Source organism: Megalops cyprinoides, chromosome 14 (genome assembly GCF_013368585.1).
Source record: "Megalops cyprinoides isolate fMegCyp1 chromosome 14, fMegCyp1.pri, whole genome shotgun sequence".
NCBI lineage: Eukaryota > Metazoa > Chordata > Actinopteri > Elopiformes > Megalopidae > Megalops > Megalops cyprinoides.
This window is the reverse complement of record NC_050596.1, coordinates 32,056,745-32,078,134: the sequence shown is the minus strand read 5'-3', so window position 1 is coordinate 32,078,134 and position 21,390 is coordinate 32,056,745. Positions and strand designations below refer to the sequence as shown.

Here is a 21,390-nt window from a genome sequence, read left to right as displayed (position 1 = left end):
TTAAAACCTTGTCACCACACTGAAGATCACGCTGTCACACAGTACCTTCAGGATGATAACCAGTCTCACCACGGCCTAAGGGGCGCACTGAACCTGCGTGTTAACATGGCGTTTTCCAGAATGCGTGTATGGCGTGTCTGTTATTATCTGTGTGCTGCCAGCCCGTGCACGGCAAAAAAAAAAACTGTTCCGTACAAACTGTACTTCATACTCTGCACGCGTCCGGCACGTTCCATGCTATAGCGGACCGGGGTCTGCGATGCGCAGCGCAGCGCATGGGAAATACTGTGTGACGCTGTGCCGCGCTGAGTGACCCACACAGCCGAACAGCCGAGGCCTTTGAGCCTGCGCTTCTGCTCCAGAAAAGCGACACATTAACACAACACAGGATGCAGATGCTGAAACGAACGAAAGCACAACTTTATTGCACACAGTCACTCAGCACTCACTGGGTACAGCAGCAGACTTTAAAATGGCCATTTTAAGACGTCAACGTTAAAAGTCTACCGTTCCACTCTTTTACAGACAGAGACAAATTAAATATGTTACAGGGGGGGAGCTCATTCCAGTTCTGGGTTAAAGAAATAAGACACGCTGCACTCACAGAGGGGCGAGAGACCCAGACGCTCCCTCTGTAAAGCCCTGCAAAGGGGCAGGCCAGGGGAGAGGGGCAGCCAGGGCTGCGCTAGTGTCCGTTGCTGGTGGGGTTCTGGAAGTGCGAATTCAGGTGGCTGAACATGTGATCTTGGGGAACAAGGGCCTTGCAGAAAGCGCAGTTTGTGGGGACCTGGGCCTGGTGGGGTGGGGGGGTCTCCGACGCGGTGGCCTCGCAGAGATCCGGGCTCCAGACAGGCTGCAGAGGGGGGAGAAAAACATCACGTCAGAGTCGCTCCACCACAATGTAGCGCCTTTCACAGTCACCTGTCCAGGTAAAAACCCACTGGACTCATTGATTCGTTATCCTTCAATTTAACTCACAATTTTTCTCTCTTGCAAACACGGCTGTTTTTATTAATATTGACAACTGCTCAACTGAGACATAATGAGGGACAAATGTTGAATGAATACAGGGATCAAGTGGGGCTTCCCTCTTCAAGTTTAAGCACCTCTTCCTGATAAAGCTGACCTTACCTTTATTTATTAGGGGCTGCACATTCGCTTCAAGTGAATACATATAACAGGTTGTATTCATGTAAAGGTGACAGATCAATATATACAATTTTACATCATGTTTTACGGCATGCAAGCTCATCAATATGACACATAAATTACACACCTAACAATGGACACAGACAATTTCTCTCAGCATTAACTGCGAAAATAACCGTTTGCATTGCAGAGTGACTTTGCTTGCTCACACACTCCCCACTGCTAATATTTATATGGATATTTACACATGCTGTTCAGGTCAGACACAAGGGTTGTGCCTCACCATGACAGTAGCTTCGATTATTTTTTTAAGTGCCACAATATCACAATACAGTGTCGTATCTTTGGAATGACCGCTCAGTGACTTCCGTCGCGCACCTGCAGCCGAATGTGCATTTCTCCCATATAGACCCTGCTTCTGGAAGCCATCCTGCAGTGGTGAAGCTGGACCCTCGTTCTCCCCACCCACTCGTGGGTATTTGTGGAACAGTGTGGGCTGGTTAGAGTGCACCGCTTTACCTCGTAACAATAATCAATTAACATCGGCGGGGAGGTGAGGATGCTCCTCCCAGCGCGTTTCTATAAAGAAAGTGCGAGAGGGAAAATGGGACCTCGCGCTTGCAGCCGTTTCTCTCTCCTCTCAGTCTCTCCCTAATCCCTTCCAACATGGCAGTCCAGCTTTATCAAAGGGACGTTTTCACACTTGCGAACCAGACCGCTTTCTGTGAATGTCTTTATGTGAAGGGGTCTGGACTGTATCTTGTGAAGTTCCGGTTCTTAAATTAGGGAGAGTAAGGAGAGTAACAGCATAAAAGTGTTAACATTAAGCCAGCGACAGCTCCTTCCTCCTCTCATGGGTTCGTTTTTTGTGAAAAGCACTTGGTATGCCTTTCGTGTGTCCGTGCCTAACACACAGAGACTCACTCACTGTCGCTACTCAAACTGCTGACCAAAGCCCTGTGGGTTTTTATCATTCATTTCATAATCAATAAACTTTCTCAAAATATGCATGGGTAGTTTCAGGCCAACTACAGCAGACTTCGTTCCCAGACATATGCTCCTTTTCCAGTGTTCACCGTCTCTGCATCTTTCTTCCATAAGAAAGAGTTATTAGCTCTAGACAAAATTTATTTCCTTATGCCATGATAATCACGGATATTTCATGAATGGTTTTTTAGCTAAAAAACAGCGCTGATTTAAGCAGGGCTCCTGAGTGGCTCAGATGTTAAAGGTGCTTGTTTCAAATTCAGGCTGAGACCTTTGTCACGGGTTCAAAACCAGCGTCATTTGCCTACCATGACCAGGGGCACACTTTGGTGGAACCAACTGGCTTTGTCCCACCAGGGATAGGGGTGGGCAGGTCATCCAGGGCAGCCTCGTTGTTCAGCTCTCTGCATCTGAGCATGAGTGCCTATGAGATCCTCAGAGCCTCCTGGTGCATAGTGGGATTTGTAGTGTGATAAATAGTTGTAGTAGGTATGCATATGTACCACAGACACCTCAGCCCACACATGTTCGTTCAGCGGGTGCCGTTTCAGTAGTGACGAACTTGCATAATTGGTGATTACTCAAGTGGGTGTCACATTAATGCCACATAATTGGTAGAATTGGTTCATTTAACTAGCCATCTAGTAAATGAGTAAATAAAACCTGAAAAAACTAAATTCAATACTAATTAAAATAAAGCAGAAGTTTAATAATAAGAATAATTGGAATAAATTTATTTTTATTTGTAAAGTGATAATATTCATAAAATAATAATTTAACTACATCTTTAACTTGATGGTGCCACAAGCAGTGATATCTCATCTCAAATAAAACAGTGAATATTACCACACAGACAGTTTCTTTACTGTGAAACGGTAATCCTTTCTTTAATGCACTACTGCTCAATGAACATATAAACATATGAATCACTTTTTAAATGCATCATTACACTGCTTTTTATATATTAAATGAGACTGTTTCTTTATTAGGAGCAAATCCTGCTTTGGGGGATTAGTATTAATGTCATATTATGTTACTATGCATATTATATTATAATGTAATATTCGCTTATTCTGACATGAATATACAGTAACCTCCCTTGAATAAGGAAGGTGCATCACCTGGGTGGTTTGTGAAAACCAGCTTTTACTATGTTTTGCTCTTGAAAAAATGGTTGAGCCAAAGTGTGGAAATTCACAGAGGAGGGGAAAAATATATCAAAGAGAAAACTCCTCATTGCAGGATGTCACCATCCATACTGAAGGGAGGGGGTTGTCCATGTTTCGGGGGGAATTTCTTGAAAAAAAAAAAAAGCAAAAGCCATACAAAATAATGTGGATCAAATTCTGTGAAGGTACACTGTTCACAAGAGGTAAATCTTAAACCTACGACATAGCAGATTTACAAAACCTAATCTGTTAAACCTCAGAAAAATATATGTTACAAAAAAGAATTAAAAACATGATCACCGAGCAGTGTTTGTGCTGTGTGTTTCTAGCAAGTAACACACATCACAAATTAATGGCCAATTCACGCCTATGGCAACGCGGAGTGAAGCGGCAGAAGTTGATCGGTTTAAATGAACAGACCGGCCCCAGCTTCACAGCTCTGTGGCGACACACTGGAAACACTCGAGTTCAGCAAAGTTTCCCATAACGTGGTATGGCGTCACGCTGCCGAGCACCACCTCAAATAATCTTTAAAAAACTCCTGCGCAAGCTGGCAAACTCCCCAAGGCAAACTGCAACGGCTTTAACGTTAGCATGGTTCTAACAACAGGTCTGCACAAGATCAAGAGGGGACTTCTTAAACGGCAACAGCAAGGAGGTGATCTGGTATTGATCGCATCCTCTCGGGACAGTTGTAGCGGCCTTTGGAGACTTCTGATTGCTGTGGGCAAGTTTAGGCTTTGCTGTTATGGCACTTGTTTGACAACAAACATGATGTTTGCTTGTTGCTCAATTAAAGAAGGAATGTCTGTGGTCAGTCGCCCTTTTTCACCTTCTTTATGTGACCTAATACCGTAAAATGGGCCAAAATTGTAAAGATACACAACCATTTACAGTGTGAAAAAAGAACTACAAAAGAGTCCAAAAGTATTTAGAAAGTTACACTAACTGTTACACTGTTAAAATATATGAAATAAGAATGAACAGTTATCTAGCCACAACTATTTAAGACAGCTACACTGCTGTTGCTTCCAACTGTAATATTCCACTATAACTGATACCACTGTAACTATACTTTTCAGTGATAATATGAGTTTAAACAAACAGAAAGAATACATGGTTAGCTAGATACACGTATAATATGTGTTTTTCAGTATTCAAAGAAATGACTCTCTCAATAGGAATCATACCCAGACGAATCCTATCAGTACTGACGGTATCACAAACAACACAACTTTACTCCTTGCACACATAATTAAACCTATCCATACAGGTGAAGGCAGAGGTTCCATGCAAAATGTACACTGTATATTGCAGGACTGACAGGCACAAGCGGCTGAGTTCATTGGGCAATAGCTGGTGTGAGAGGGGAGCGTTCTACGTCAGGCGGGACATCTCATTTATCATCTGAAATAAAGTACCGGAAACTACTGTGTGTAGCAACAGAATATAAAAGCTTGATTTGTCAGTGAGGTTTCAAAATTCGGCCTCAAACGCAGACTGTGCTCATCAAAGACAGGGTTCTGGTATGTTGTTGGTGCTTTTGGATACTGGTTAATTATAGTAAACCCATTCTTCTAGCCTGGGAGTTCTACTACAACCACTCAATGGAAAAAGAGGAGATCTTGAGCTCTAAGGGTCATACTGTAACATTTAGTCTCCTCTAGAGGGCAGCATTTAAAATCAATTGCAAATGGGGCTAAGAGAAAACACACTAATTCTTACGCCAGAAATAATTCTTATCCATGAGTCCCATGACTTTGATGCCATTTGCTTCCTCTGTTCTACAGGAAGACAAGATACATTACGTTTGCAATAGCTATCCTCCACTGGCTGCTGGTAATCCCTCACTGCTCATGAAAAATCTAGCACTGATCCAAATCGAAGACTGCTTGATATTCACAGCTTTTAACAGCGCTCCAAAGAGCAGTTAGCATTGCTCACAGGGCCTGACACCATTCCAGGTCTCAGGTGTTAACTCCGAGGTACGATTTCAGCATGCAAATGCCAAATTTCACCAAGAATCACAGCAAACTCATAGCAAAAATCAGGCAATTAAAAGGGATAATTTGGTGCTAAAATTGCGATGTGTGTTGTAGGCATGCATGAGAGACGATCCCGTGCTAAACCACATCCATGTGACGACAAAGGGGACACTGTGTCTGCCTCCTGGAGAAGGCAGTGCACTCATAATCACACATCTATACTTTTCCATCTCTCTGAAGTAAAGCCAGGAGCCTCTTGTATTTTTCATACTTTTTGTCAATGGAAATTTCAAAAATGCTGTGGTTTACCACTGGTTAATTTGACAAATTCCAGCCATCTAGCAAGGCATAACTATATACAGTTAAGCTGAAGATGGATTTATTTTTATCCCATGTCTGTCAATACATTTTGCTGTGGGACTCCCACATGGAACTGTGGAAGAAATTGTATATTTATGTACGTACATGTAAAACCAACTACCTGTATCACTCGCTAGTAACCTTACCAAATTGCAATCTAAAATTGAGATTAAAATTACAGATGTAAATTACAGCTAGCTAGATGCACATACGTCACTGATTTAAAACACAACCAAAATATGTTTTTCCCCAGGTGAGAGATATGCATCTTTTTTCAGCACTCCTTTTCTGTCAGTGCAGAGCTGTGTGCTGTGATCTTGAACGACCAAAACCGCACCCCTCTCTGACCTTCACAGCCATCGTTAGACGAGACAGGAGACAGTCAGGCGAGGTCACTACCTGGTCAGCACATACTATGACCGGTGTAAATTAGCCGGGAGGGAGTATCGTGGTGGTGAGGAGCACTGTAGACACTTCCTCTGTGGAGTAACCACATCACAGTGCAAAAGGGATGATATAGAAAGCATCCCGGTCTTTATTACAGCCCAAGCTTGACTGTAATGGGTGTATTCAACATAGTGCACAAAATTGCCCGTCGTTGGCAGTATTGTGTAACTTGAACAATAACAATTATGAAAATGGCTTACGGCGTTCAATATAATCAACTACATTTTGATGACAGGGGAGCATTTAACACGTTTTTATTGGAAGAACCATCAATTATCTAACCTCCAGGGTTATGCTGTGCAAAGGTTAAACACCCATTACCCTCCTTTCCTTTCTTGATTTTTTACTTGGGATCTCATGACAGCGGCTTCATTTTTCTCACACACACACACACACACACACACACACACACACACACACACACACAACAGCACTAGGAAAAGAACAATGCAACGCAGGAGTGATGAGCTAAGTAACATGTAATGTAATAGAATGTGTGCTCAACAGCTCCCCAGGACCTTGACAAGTTATAAACGAAATGGCATAATTTAGTTTCTTAAGACCCCACCTATTACAGCTGTGAAAAAGGAATGTTTGAGAGCATATAAGTTCGTACGGCTGGGCTCATGAATCTGCCTACAGAGTGCAGCTGTTTTTCCTGATCTTTCACACCAAACACACAAATTCTGCGATGCTCCTTTTCAAAAACGGCAAAGCATTAAATGCAAACATATGTGTTATTTTAATAACACACAGACAAAAAGCTGTGGGACCTTCATTTCTGACAGATGGGCTTAAAGTTCCAACTGAGCGGACCGTTGCTGTACCCCTTAAGTTTTTTTTTTTTGTTTGTTTTGTTATCCCAGTAAGAGTAATCCATGACACTGCTTGAGTTTGAAAGATCAGGACATCTCTAGCTTTTTCTGGGGATAAATGTTGAATATGGTCACAAGCAGCAGTGGTCTTTGTCGTTGTGATGAGAAAGCGTCAGCGGCCATGCTTACCTGCTGGGGCCCGCGAATGGCTTCCTGGTCGAGTGAGCCAGAGGGGGAGGCTGTGTGGGGGGGAGAGAGGGGGAAGGGGAAGTGGGCGGGAAGCCCCAGCGACTGCTCCTCCACCAGCGAGGGGACCCCAGCCAGCACCCCCAGCCCCTTCATGCCCATGAACGCGTGGATCTGTCTCTCAGGGGTGCTGTTCAGGAACTCGTATTCACTGTCTGTGGGGGGCGGGAACTTGACGCTGAGCGTGGTGAGGGACTCCACCAGGTCCCCTGCCTCCGGGCTGACGCCCCGGGACGCCAGGGAAGGGGAGGAGAGCTCGTCGGCCCCCTCCGACCGCATGGCCGAGGAGAAGGGCCCCTCCGCCTGCTCCGCCGTCACGTCTGTGCACTGGATAGGCATGGAGAACTGCTGCTCTGCAGGGTGGCAACAAAGAGCATTGCGTCAGAGATCTGCTGCACAGCACCGCGTCAGAGATCTGCTGCACAGACACACAGCCACACTCACGTCAGAGATCTGCTGCCCAGCACCGCGTCAGAGATCTGCTGCACAGCACCGCATCAGAGATCTGCTGCACAGACACACAGCTACACTCACGTCAGAGATCTGCTGCACAGCACCGCGTCAGAGATCTGCTGCACAGCACCGCGTCAGAGATCTGCTGCACAGCACCGCGTCAGAGATCTGCTGCACAGACACACAGCTACACTCACGTCAGAGATCTGCTGCACAGCACCGCGTCAGAGATCTGCTGCACAGCACCGCGTCAGAGATCTGCTGCACAGCACCGCGTCAGAGATCTGCTGCACAGCACCGTGTCAGAGATCTGCTGCACAGACACACAGCTACACTCACGTCAGAGATCTGCTGCACAGCACCGCGTCAGAGATCTGCTACACAGACACACAGCCACACAGTCCACAGCTAGATAAAGGAAGTTTAGGCCTGAATTTTTCCTGAATGCTAGAGCTGCTACTTTTGATAAACAGTATCATTTGTGTCATGAGATCAGAAGGTATGAAAAGTGTGCTATGTGCAGTTCAAAAGCTGCTCCAGGAATGCGGAGAGTTTTTTTCTTCCAACATTCATGTGTCCACTCTGATTCCTTTTTTATGGAATGATAATTTGTGAAGAAGCAGAATAGTTTCTTGAGTAATTAATGTTGGACAGCCTCTGTGGTTGAGCTTGTTACAGCTTTACCTATGAGATAATTAAACGTGTTCTATTTTAACACTGGTGAAAGACCAGAGTTCAACAGAGCAATATAGGATTAAACAAACTGTTATGTAACAGTGTTGTTCTGCTTAAGAGTGAGGAGCTTTTTTTCAGCACAATACTAAAGCAACAATATATAAGCATTTGCATTTTGTTATGACAAATTTAAGTAATTGTAACTCAACCGTTTTTTACTCTCATAATTAAATTAGTGCTGGACCTGACTTGTGCTAAGGCCAAGTGTGACTAAGTCAGAGCAGCCTATTAAAGTAGTTCTCTAAAAGCCCAGTGACTCTAAGTTACCAATAAGTCAAACTGCAAAATTACCATTTGCTGTATGATTTCCTTTACATATTTTTCGCAGGTGATCTTTCTGTTTTCGACTTAAGGCCTGGATCAGGTGGAATTTTCCCTGGAGTTCCCGAAATGCGTCAAGAACATCTTTACTGAGAAAAAAGAGAAAAGATAAGTTAACATCTCAGTGTCTCGGCAGGAAAGGCCAGAGAAACTAAGGTAGTGATTCAGAGCTCTTGAGAAACAGGCACATACTTCTCCATGTTCGCAGGCCCTGGCAGCATATGTGGAGACACTGCTGCAGCCTCCACGTCCTCCTTCACCTGAAGCTACATGTTACAGAGTTTAGACAGGCAAAGTAAGTAGAAGTAGGTATCTGGTACAGAACAAACAAAATCACTTCATACAGAAGATGATGCAGCATTATTTTGTGAAAAAAAAAAGCCCAAGACATCTAACGAGACCGAAACTGTGTCTGAAAATGTGCTGAGAGTGTCTGACAAGAGTGGGTGCATAAACCATTTGCACTTCCCGAAACACGGCGGTTCTAACAACAGTTGCAGTCACACATGAAACATGATGTAAAAAGTTCGGAATAAAACATGTCGCAATACCCGCATGGTGTGGCAATACCCCTGCGCACCGTTTCACAGGCCCGAGCTGTGCAGTGAGACAGCCAATTACACGCAGTCCCAGAATTTAGCGTTCACAGTCTCAGCCACAAAACACAAAAGCTCCTAATGCACTGTACCCGAGACCGCTGAATTTACTGAGATTAATAATAATACGTTCCTGTCTGAGTGACTGGATTTAAAAATACGAAAACACCTGCTCATGTGTCATGCTTTTTGAAAAATAATGTTTTTTATGTGGGCTCCAAAAGTATAATGAGTACATACTTAACAAAAGATATGCAAGCACATAATCAGTATTTTTTGTCTGAAAATGAAATTAATATATAAATTTAAAACAAAGGAACAACACATTCCACAGCATGTTTGTGTGTGTGCGTGCGTGTTTTGTGAGTGTGTGTGTTTGTATATACACATACTCCTGTATATTTTTCAAAATATTATTTACTTTACAATTAATATACAAAGGGCAAATGGTAATTGACAATGATGACTAAAACTGGCACCTCTTATTAAATCCCCAATGTGGGAAAATTAAACATCAGTGCCTCTCATGATTGTCAGCCCAGCCCATATTCAGACTCTCACTCTGAGGTATGTATGAAACAATGTCACTGCTACAGAAACAGTGTGGCAAATTACAAACGTTCTCCCGCAGATTGGGCCTTTCGTAAACAACAGAGATGTTATCCTAGAGCACCACCTACTGAACAAAAATAGCCATTTTCGTTTCTGCACTTAAAGCTGCATTAGCTAGTTTGCTGCTGACACATTCTCTTCAGTTACTTCCCGAAGGATCTTCTATGTTTAAATAGCCCCTGACGATTCTGAAATCATGGATGAATAAATGGCTTGGCTTGGTATGAGTGCGTCTGTCATTAAATTATATTATTCTCACTTAGCACGTGCTCTTATCCAGAGGAATTTACATAACTTGCAGTTTTTACACAGGTTATAATTTTTACATGGATATTTACTGAGGCATTTGTGGGTTAAGTACCTTGCCCAAGGGCACAGCAGGAAAGCCCCAGCGGGGAACTCAACCAGCAACCTTTCGGTTACAAACTCTGCTGCTTACCACTACGTTACACTGCCACTCACATAAGAGAGAGTGTGAAAGAGTAAAAGCTCAGATATGGAGCCTGAGCCTCTGCGCGTTAATTCATTCTACACACCTCAGAAAACAGGGAGTGTTCCACACTATGGGACACCACTGAGGCCGTACAGCTCTCCTACCACTTTCTCAAGGGGTGTAAAGGTTAAAGTATGCAGGCCTTTTCAACCTACTATGATAAGCACTGTACGAGTAAGTAGTATGCACATGAATATAAACACTGCACTCTTAAAATACACACAGCGTATCACTAATCACATTACATACAGAAAACAAACACAACAATATTAAAATTCTTAAACAGTTCACAACCACAATCAAATACATTTAGGAAACCAGACTACCAGGAACAGTGCTAATGAACTGAAAGAGGGGGATTAAATTTATGTGTCCTGGACGCATGGTGTTCCAAGAAGTTGCAATTTTTATGCACATTTTTTTTTTCGTTTCTTGGTGATAAAAAGGCCAAGAGGAAGTCTGTGGTGGACCTAATTTTGTCAGCTTGTATCACAAAATGTTGATGTTTGAAGTGTTACAGATACTGAATAATCCCTGCGTTTGTGTAGATTATTTAATGGTTACATTTTAGGACAGCTATCACCTTTGACAATTCAGACATGTTCTTAACTGTTTGAGTATCATAGGTCTTTACTGCTCTAGACAGTATTGGCAGGAAAGCACTTTCAATGGGGCACCATGTGACACAGCCATACTGTCACTCAAACATGGTCTTCTGAACGCACTGCTGTTCATGTAACCTTAAGCACTTCTGTACCTTTTTTTCGTAAGGCCCTCTGGACAAGGGAGTCTGTCAAACGAACAATAATGCGAACTGGATGAGAGCTACCCACTGCCGCGGCGTGAGATGCAACAGGAAGTGCATACCTGTTTCCTCCTCTGGGAGCTGCATGCTGTGCCGTCGGGGTGTTGATCGCAGGGCGATAAGGTTTCTGCTTCCTGTTTCCTAAGATCGGGCTCACTGCATTTCACCTCTCCTGCGAAGCAGCAGCGCAAACAGCTCCAGTCCAAACGCAGAACGCTACATCGCCGCCTCTCTGCCGTCTACTGCAGCAGGAAGCTCCCGAACACACGAGCTGTGCTCAACTGCCGATCTGCTTTTACTTGGTGTGCTTTCAGAAACGGTAAACGAGCGCACTGTGATGCTACCTTCTAAAACAACAGCAGGTCTTCATTTAGACGTGCGCTGCACACATGCAATGTCACACAGCTCTACGGAAATCAGCTGAAAGAAATGCAGTTTAACTTGCACTAACCTGAAGCATGCTTTGTTGCTGAACTCAGCTGCGCTTTAAGTTTTGAAATCAGCTGCTTCTGCTCTTCTATCTGCTGCTCGAGTTTCCAGGTGTACCTTTGATAATACTCAGTCTGCAAAACAAAAAAAAAACCCATTAAAAACAAGGCAAATATTTCACAATATTGCAAATTTAAAATATAACCCGATGCACATTTTTCCCCTGAAAATAGCCAAGCCGGCAGCCATACGACTCCCACAGCCTTCTCCCACCTACTGTCTGAAGAAAAGGGGCTTTTTCATGCCAGGATGGGAGACATCTGTGACAAAAAACATGTTGCCGCTTGGTGTGGTATAAGTAGGTCAGTAAGTAAAAACAATGTCTTCTTGCTGTGATGGGTACACTGTGTTGTAGGAGACATCATCTCTCTGATGAGACAACGTCTCCTAAAGACTGATTCCAGTGCAGTTTTACTCCTTGTTTTTAGGTCAGAATACTAGAAACGAGTTTATTTCCATGTGATATATGGGTATGCACTGACATGTTAGACGATTATAGGCAAAAAAATACTTTTAAAAATGCTTTCAGCTTAAAATGTCTGCCTTTGGGAAGTGAGAAATCAAGGTGTCTGCCAAACATTTCAATATTCATTATTCAGGGTGGGTATGAGCTTTCTGATTCAAGAGGTCACGTTACCAAGGCAGCCATGGCAACTGAGAGCTGAAGTGAAGCAGTGGGTCAGACACACTCAGGTACTGCACTGAATTCATTCACTGCTTCCTCTCTCCTAAGGCAGCGAACTGGGATAAAGATGGCTGATAAAACAGCACCACACACTGCACAAGCAGCCAGGAGGGAGATCTCGGAGTGATCGAGGACGGTACGCTGTCTGGCTGGGAGGAGCATGGTGTGGGGTGTGAGCTTGCCTGCCGAGAGCAGTGAGCAGTCACGGTATTCTGTGGGTATAAACCCTGACCCGGGAACATGCCCTCACCCCAGGGCAAGCCCTCTTCTCCTCTTCTGAGGAGCATCGCAGCCCAACTGTGTGGGGTGTGAGCTTGCCTGCCGAGAGCAGTGAGCAGTCACGGTATTCTGTGGGTATAAGCCCTGACCCGGGACCATGCCCTCACCCCAGGGCAAGCCCTCTCCTCCTCTTCTGAGGAGCATCGCAGCCCAACTGTGTGGGGTGTGAGCTTGCCTGCCGAGAGCAGTGAGCAGTCACGGTATTCTGTGGGTATAAGCCCTGACCCGGGACCATGCCCTCACCCCAGGGCAAGCCCTCTCCTCCTCTTCTGAGGAGCATCGCAGCCCTACAGCATTCTTTTAAACCTCATTTCAGCTTCCCTCTGACACTCTGTGACACTCCCTCTGTGTTTATAGCCATATTTATACACTTTCCTAATATAACATATTATACTAACCCCCCCAGTGCATTAATCTCCCAAGATCATCCAAACAGCACATCGGATTAAATGTATAATTGTCACCAAGATTCGGTGGCACTGCTTCCAAAGAGTACAGTGCACTTCAAGTCCCAGTAAAACTCCCTGTGCTGCCCTATCATCCTGGCTGGCCAAGAAAAACTCAGTGAAATGTCTGCCATGCATTGCCCTGGTGGGAGTCTGAGGTGACCCATGCTCTCTTTATAGTGAAGACCCACTGAAACACTGATATCTAAATGCTACTCATTCTCATTATCATCATCATCATCATCAACTAGATTTGTCACACATTCCTACCTTCTGCTGGAGCTCCCTCTTGGCGGTATCCTTCTCGATAGACGCTTGGCGGTACGCTTCGAAGGCTTTGTTGAGCTGGTCTCCGATATTCCTTTCCATGCTTCGCACTTCAGTACCATCACTGACGCAGTAGACATGAGCCCTGCGTCCACACATTTGGTGTCAATTAATCAGAGAAAGGCCCTTTATTTGCAGACACACTGTGAACAGTCCCAGGGTTGCAGTGCTGGCACCAAAGGCTTCCTGTGTTTGTTTAGAGAAACTATTTTACACACACCTCCACTGACCCAAGCGCATGTTAAACGTTAAGCTTTAACTATCGATTATAGGCTACCTTCGGTTACCTCGAAAACTTCCAAAACAAAAAAAAAAAAAAAACAAAACAAAATCTTTTTTTTTTTGTGGGTGTAGCCCAGCCTGACACCAGGGAGCTCCAGATTCGATAGGCTACTTCACATCAAAAAATAACAAGCAATTTACCACAAGCCCCCCGCTCCCTGTGCAAAGTAAAGATTTTTTTCCGAGTACATCTGCCTTCAGTGAAATAAAACTGAGTCAGTCAGCACCAGTCTGGACGTTTCTAAATAAGCGCAGGATTTGGAAACGTGGCATGTGTTTCACTGCTCTTCCACCAAGGCAAACATTCTTTGGTCTTCCTCGTTACCCATACTTTTGAATATAAGAAAATCTGGCTTAGAAATACCAGCTAGCATTGCGTAATTGTCCAAACATAAGCAGGACAGGACAGATAGACAAACAGACAGAGAGACAGACATATAGACAGACAGATGATTGATAGATACAGATATATCCAGATATAGATACAGACATAGTCAGATAGATAGACGGATAGATAGATAGACAGATAAACAGACATGCATGGATATACACGTCTTTGCTTTGTAGTTTCACTATAACGTCACACAAATAACAGGTCTGGCCGTCTTTGTTCTGATCAGGTGTTCAGCAGTCATTGTTGTCACTTTGATTTCCGTTTCAGAGTTTTCCCTCTGTCTCTGTTCCAGTGATACACCTGACAGTGATTTTCCATCACACAGCATATGCAAATACCAGGAGGGAGGAAGAAGTTCAAGCAAGGAGAAGTGCTAGCTGGATGTCAACAGAGCCCCATGAGGAATAAAATCCTCTGACCTGACCAAAAAAAAAAATCAACTGCCATTCAGATGGTGTGACATTTCTTTTGGCAAATCATTTAGATTATTACTTACACACCAAAGAAGGGTAAAGATTATCAAGTGAATCTGTACTAGCTACCCGCCTTACATAATATAATATACATAATCAGATCAACACAAGAGTTTAACTTTTTCAGCAAGAGTGAAAGGTTACATCAGAGCAGGGGTGAGCACAAACGGGAAAAGATGAAGGCTTAGGAGCAGTCAGAACTTATTTCCCACATAATCCTCGGGACAGTCCTCAGAGCAATGCCAATCAAGCCTCCAGCTTTATGCAAATTGAGTTTGATCTAAGGAGTGCTGTTCATGGAAACTTACGGGCTAGTCCATGCCAAAGGACTTTCCTAACAACGTAAAAACAGATTTTGTTGTGTTAATGGTCTGTTATACAATGGTTTACCTATGCACAACACATGGTTTAACCAACTAGTGCTCATATTTTTCTATAAGGAATCCACACTGTCTATAGTCCAGATTTTCCATTTCTGATATACTGGCAATACAGTGAAAACATGTAGACAATTAGGTAGACTAAATAAGACAAACTCTTGTCCGTTTACCTTCAGCTTTCAGTGGATGTGTACTTATTTCTTCGTCGATAAGTTGTTTACACTTTTATGGAATGTCAAAAATGCAAAGGAAGAAGCTATTTATAGAGAGATCTTACAAGCAACTGATAGTTTCTGTTTGTGAACTGTAGGTGTGGCACCCCATATGGAACCAAAAACAGCGAGTGCCAATACGAGCCATAAAATAAAACATAACACACAGCCTATACCAGAAAGAGGTCATTCCTGGAAATATCATTCGACAACTGTCAGACAAACAAGTTTTAAACTACACGAATCAGGTATAACAAAACAAAAAGTATTTCAGAACAACATTTAGCGTGAACTGGAAAGCAGAACTAGCGTTAGAATTGTTCTGCAACAACTGTCTCCTAAATCATGAAGTAAAAAACAGTAAAAACATCCCGACAGTAAGAAGAATCAGTAGCTTCAAATAACGTGTCGTAAAGGGTAAATGTTCACAGATAGATAACTTTGTAAGTGGTTCTGAACAATCTCAATTCATCAAAACATTTAAGACAAAGATACCCACCAGACGCCACCAAAACAAAAAACGAAATCGTCGAATAAATGTGTAACTATTTAAAATGCCATTAAAGACAGCAAAGGAATGCCAAATTTTTCCATTATTGTGCGACACAAAAAATATACTGGACTGCCCTACTAAAGGTTACCAGCTAACAAGGAAGCCATCCGACAATTCAGGTCAACTTTTCCCTTCCATTACCCACGTTTTGCATACAGTCCTGTATGTATACTCAACTAAAAAAATTGTGTCAACTTTAAGCTCACTTGCACCCAATATGTTAACGTAAATGTAGATCTATCAATATGAATAAAAAAAATGGCCTATCAAAGTAACAAAAACAATCACATATATCTACCCATTTAGCTGGCAAGCGAACGAGCTAAGTTAGCATAGTTCCACAGTCAATAAACTTCTTGTTAGCAACACAGCTAAATTAGCTAATGAGCGACATCTAGTCTAGTTATCACTCTAAACGCCGTATTGTCTAAATACCGCTTCAGGAGTATTCTTGGAGAATCTATGTAAGCCGTATAAAACATGGACCGCCGTACAGTTTCGTTTTCTGTAGTCCTTACGCGTTATAATACCCTAAAGCTAATGAGATTACCTAGCTAGCTATACTGGCTGCTACTAGTTTAGCTCGCCGGTTCAGCTAAGTTACAGTGTTAATGGGAACATTTGCTACCTTACCTTAATTCGAAAATTCGCAACAAGATCTACATTTATTCTTACTTTTGATACCGCGACACGTTTTGATTCTTCAAGTTCAACTTTTTTTTGCACCGCAAGCAGGGAGAGGAAACTATATTTCGTACAGATGTATGTTTTACATGTTCTATAAGGCGCTGGGAACTTCCCACGGGGAATCCCCGGGCGGCTGTGACTTCCGCCTCGCCGCAGCCCGGCCAATGAGCGCTCGGCAGCGCTGCTCTTGCGGGGTTAGCCAGGCTGGCTGAGCGATGCGCTCAGTGTAGCCTACTTTACTGCGCGGCGCAACCTGTCAAACTCAACTGACAGTGAAGAGAAGTCAGGGCGTTGCTGCCGTGCGGGTTTTAATCTGTAGCTCAGTCGTTTAACTGCGGTCACAAAAAATTTCTCAATAACAGATAAGGCATTGAGCATTTTAGACAGAGCATTGCGCAATAAAAGCTGCAAAGCTGCTTCAACCGCACTTCAAACCTGATATTCGAGACCCACAGTTAAACCGTGTGGCCCTGGTTTGTTCCTGTGGAATACCAATCTCTCCATAAAAACGAGTATTTAGCTTTTTTCTTTTCTTTTCTTTTCTTTCTCTCTTTTTTTTTACTGCTCTCATAGCAGTATTGGTGGGGGTGGAGGATACATTAAATTCCTACATGAGCGTAACTTCATTGATAACACTAAAGCAAGACCGACTTCATGTGGTGCAAATAAGTAAGCCTACCACGTTGTGCAGAAATAGAAGAAATTAGTCAAATACATTTCACATAAGAGTACTTTGTATATAGACAATGGTTTCTCTCACCATCTGTGCGACGCAAAACAGAATGTTTGGCTTAGGTAACAGGTGCCCCGCCGCCAGATTGTGTATGCGGTGGACACTCCGCTAACAGGTGTTCGATATATCTTCCTACTTTTATCAAGTGTAGCATGCTATGTTTAATTAATCCATTTGGGGATTAGCACAAAAGGAAAGGTCTGAGGGGTTATTTTTGATAGACAAAACAGATGTGCCGAGGAGCTCAAAACGTTCCCTGAAAATTGAGCGTGACTGTTCCCAAGTTGCACAGAAAAATATTTTCCGACCAAAATCCTTGAAAACTCAGGACATCTTAAACACGCAGACCCACGCTTTCATGGCCAATGTGACACAATACATTTTCTTGTACATCCTCCCTCTTTGCAGAAATGAATGCAAATAGCATGAAGTTTGGGAACCTTCTGTTCAATGTTAATGCTATTTTCCGGTATACTACATTTACGCCTTTTTGGTCTTTTGGGAACATTTGTGGTATGTCCAACAAAACTTCCTGGGTTACTTTGCTATTATTTATATTATGTACTGCCACCGAACTTTAAATAATATGCTCACTCTCCACCACATATGTTGTAAAATAATATAAGTAGAGCGATCTATTGATAACTACTCAGAGAAAGTGCTACCGCGGGCAGGCCTACAGACCCTACGCATTCCATCGGAGTTGTGTGTGCGTTATGTTTGGTTGAGCTGTTAAGGGAGGACTGTCCTTTATGTAACATCTGTACATTTAATCTGCCATAATTCTTGCGAAAGAAATGTGCAGTCGGAGACACAATTGCGTCGACAGTAAAAGTAAATTTGCTTTTGTGACATTTTTGGTCGTGCGTGCCCCCTGTACAAACTGGGCGCCGCACTCTTAACGTTGGATTGTTCATGAGTGGTTCTGAGTCACACCAAATAACTGCTTTTAATAGGTGAAACAAAATATTAAATAATAGATACATAATAAAATAATAAATGTGGATCATGGCTGTATGGGTATCACATTTAGGCTTCGACAGAGATACTAGAAAATACAGGTACCACAATTCGCTCACATGAGAAGTCATTTTTTCTTATACCCTGCCATAATAGAACACATCTTTCCAAGAGCCCATATCAACTAACGTCCCATTCTTCATCAGTAAAATCAAATCCAGACTAGAATGGAATGAAAGGAAATGGAATGAAAACCAACACACATGATGGGTCTCAAGGCTCACGGTTGAGGAACTGAGACTTTGAATTCGCCTCAGCCTTCTTGAAGCCCATTAGCCAATGCAATTCTTTTTTTTATTGCAGTCTTAAAATCTTGCACAAGCATGTCGGAAATGTCCCAGTTTGCGTCTGAGTCTGTGACAATTCTCCATGGAGCCACCCAGTTAGGACATTTTTACATTTTAAATTCCATTCTGTTTAGTCATTTACCAGAAGCTCCTATCCCGAGTTCATTACAAAATAAGAGCACACAGTGCATCTGATAAACGGAAGAGCAACGGCACCTACAGAACCATTCCGAACATAACTGATCACATCCGGACGTGCAATCGATGATGGACTCATGCCATCGTAAACACAATAAGTTCATGAAGTTCATGAAGTTTCATAAAAATATATTTATAATCGTGACCACTTTCTGTTTTTCTCTGGCCTCGCTGGAAGTTTCAACTTGCTGGAAGAATTTATCTTGAACAAAGAAATGTTACACGTATGATTGGTGCGTTCATTTTACATTAAGAACTGGCTGACATCTTGAAGTGTATTATTCTTGATGTCAGAATGTCCTAAAATAATTTATGATCAAATATAACATATTCCTTCGTTCAACTCAGACATACAGTATAAAATACCCAGGTTACGTTGAGGAATTTAAATAAATAACGAATAAAAATACATTTAAAAGAGACCGTACTCTTAATTTCTGCCATTTTTAAAAGATCTATTGCAAAGTCTATGCAAGGAACAGCAGAATGTCCGCTAACACGTTCAAATTACGGTGTGAAAACACTTTAAGTAATACGTGTGGAAGTATAGTTTCCTACAAATTAATCCTAAAAGTTAATTTTGGGAATGGATTTTTGGAGGTACTTACCACCTTAAAAAAACCCTCCACATTACAAATATGGCATTCACAGTTCATATTTTATTCAATCACACCTGTGCTTTGTATTTGGCAAATGCTCCGTGACAGTCCCTTTGGGGACGATACCGTGCAAAATCAATTTTCAGCTGCATTTAAGTATGGCATGCTCTTACATACTTACATTACTACTTAACACCACATTGCGTTACGGGTTGATGCACCTGTATGCACCTTTGTCACTTTCTTAGATATCTTTTTTAGTCGCTCTGGATCCATTTCATACAATTATATTTTGTCAGTATAATTTAAGTAAAATCAGATATTATTATTTAACATGATATTATTTAACAGCATGTGCAGTACAGTTTTGCACATGTTACAGTCGTACTAGACCTGCACGAACAGGTCGGTTCTCTCACCAGTGTAGTGTATTGTAAAGCTACACCACGGTCGGTTCTCCGCTCAGACATTTTCCAGCAGTTATCCTCTTGAAATTGCATTTATATCAGTGTTATATACTTTACGGCTTTGTTCTCGTCAAACGGTTGGAATCACGCTGGAGCGGAATGTTGGGCTTGGCCGCTTTGCCAGTCCACTTCAACATAAATCGCAAGCAATGTGCTATAACGACCATTAGATGTCAGCCACTGGTAATAAAACGAACAAGCAGGTCATTGTCTTACGTGAAAATATGGGTCATTCAGTGTGTGGTTTTCAATTTACTAGCTAAAATCGGTTTGTGTTGGTAGCGCTCTAATAATGTGGAATGTACGCGGATGTCATTTGTGAATGGGGTCCCACGCGTTTCTTAATACGCGTTCAGAGCACATAAACATTTATTAGGGCGCAGCATTTAATGGCACTTGCTAAAACAAACCAGGACAGTGTTTTCGTCCATAAAACACTTTAAATAAAAGAATTAAATATAGGCCCAAGGAAAATTTATTCATACAGTGGTCTGTGTCAGAAAATGGGTCATATATGTGCGTTGATATGTGACATGGTCCAAAAATAAAGGTCGTCCCTCACACACACACACACACACTAAACAAGCGATATTATATACAAGCGAATTTCAACTTTTTTACACGAGATATTTAGACGTATAAAATATTACCTTATTTGGTACCTAATGTTTACCAAATAAGGTAAACATTAAAAACTCCCCATCTTGAAACATTCACGTCTTCTCTTCAAGTTAAGCTAATAAATTCAGCAATGACCATTCCATCAGAGTGTACAGAAGATTGCAATGGCATTGTTAACAAAATGATTGGTTATAACCGCACAAGCACCTGTTTTCCTGCTCTCTGCCTGTGGTGTCAGATCAAAACCTCATTGGATACAAGGTAAAGCATGAGCCTTAGTTTGCATTTTAATGGAGTCATACTTGTTTGTTCGTTCACGAACCCAACCCAACGTCCCATTCATGAAAAAACACGATTGCGTCATTTCTTGAGCTGTCAGTCAGATACCTAGAACGACTGCCCCCTTTACAGAGACATTTCTGAAAATTATTATTATTATCATCAGTTTCGGAGAACTATTTTGAATAACATTACTGGCAAGGGCTTACAACTTGGTTGTGTTTTTCCTTGTGTCTAAATCAGCAAGCATCTAACCCGTTTCAGCCACTGACAGAAGACTTTTATTTAAGACATTATTCAATATGATAAAAGCCAGTGTTTATACGGTCCCTATGAATGAAGATACATTATGTTAAAATCTGTTCTCCCTGACTTTATTTATGCAGCTCAGAGCATTAAAAATGATGTCTTTGACTGGTGTGGCTCCTTAACTAGACAAGTCACTGTGTCTGACTTAAGCAAACAGTAACATTTCCAGTAGGGTTAAAATCACTCCTCTAAAATCCTGTGGAACGTGTTGCTTCTTTGTTTTGCTTGGTGTGATACCAGCACCTCATCTGGGTTATATGTAGGCCTAAACTACTGTAGATAGTGCTGTGAACAGCGTTACCTTACATTACATTATTGACATTTAACAAACACTCTTATCAAGAGCATCTTACAATTTTTACATGTTACCCATTCATACAGTGGGATATTTACTGAGGCAATTCTGGGTTAAGTACCTTGCCCAAAGGTACAGCAACAGTGCTCCAGCAGGGAATCGAGCCAGCAACATTTAGGCTGCCACCCAATTTGTGAATAAC

General features: G+C 42.4%; 1 protein-coding gene across 4 annotated transcripts; it reads right to left on the bottom strand.

Annotated features, from left to right (window-relative positions):
* Positions 1-428: 428 nt before the first annotated feature.
* On the bottom strand, positions 429-16,483 carry LOC118789313 (TRAF family member-associated NF-kappa-B activator-like). 4 transcript variants are annotated; one of them, XM_036545675.1, is made up of 9 exons: positions 16,369-16,483; positions 15,099-15,150; positions 13,343-13,484; positions 11,625-11,736; positions 11,236-11,345; positions 8,860-8,933; positions 8,638-8,756; positions 7,102-7,511; positions 429-853 (listed from the first exon to the last, which is right to left on the bottom strand). In XM_036545675.1, the coding sequence occupies exons 3-9, from the start codon at positions 13,439-13,441 to the stop codon at positions 686-688; spliced, it is 1,092 nt and encodes a 363-aa protein (XP_036401568.1). In that variant the 5' UTR covers positions 13,442-13,484; positions 15,099-15,150; positions 16,369-16,483; the 3' UTR covers positions 429-685. The 4 variants fall into 4 exon arrangements, with proteins under 4 accessions (XP_036401568.1, XP_036401566.1, XP_036401567.1 ...); XM_036545673.1 differs by lacking the exon at positions 15,099-15,150 and having other exon boundaries at positions 16,327-16,483; XM_036545674.1 differs by lacking the exon at positions 15,099-15,150.
* Between the last annotated feature and the right edge of the window lie 4,907 nt (positions 16,484-21,390).

Coding starts and splice junctions, on each gene's coding strand:
- LOC118789313 (XM_036545672.1), bottom strand. CDS start 13,498: ATGTGTGGACGCAGGGCTCATGTCTACTGCGTCAGTGATGGTACTGAA. Junction 11,737..13,342: donor AGAGGGAGCTCCAGCAGAAG/GTAGGAATGTGT, acceptor TTTGTTTTGCAG/ACTGAGTATTATCAAAGGTA. Junction 8,934..11,235: donor GCTCCCAGAGGAGGAAACAG/GTATGCACTTCC, acceptor TGTAACATGTAG/CTTCAGGTGAAGGAGGACGT.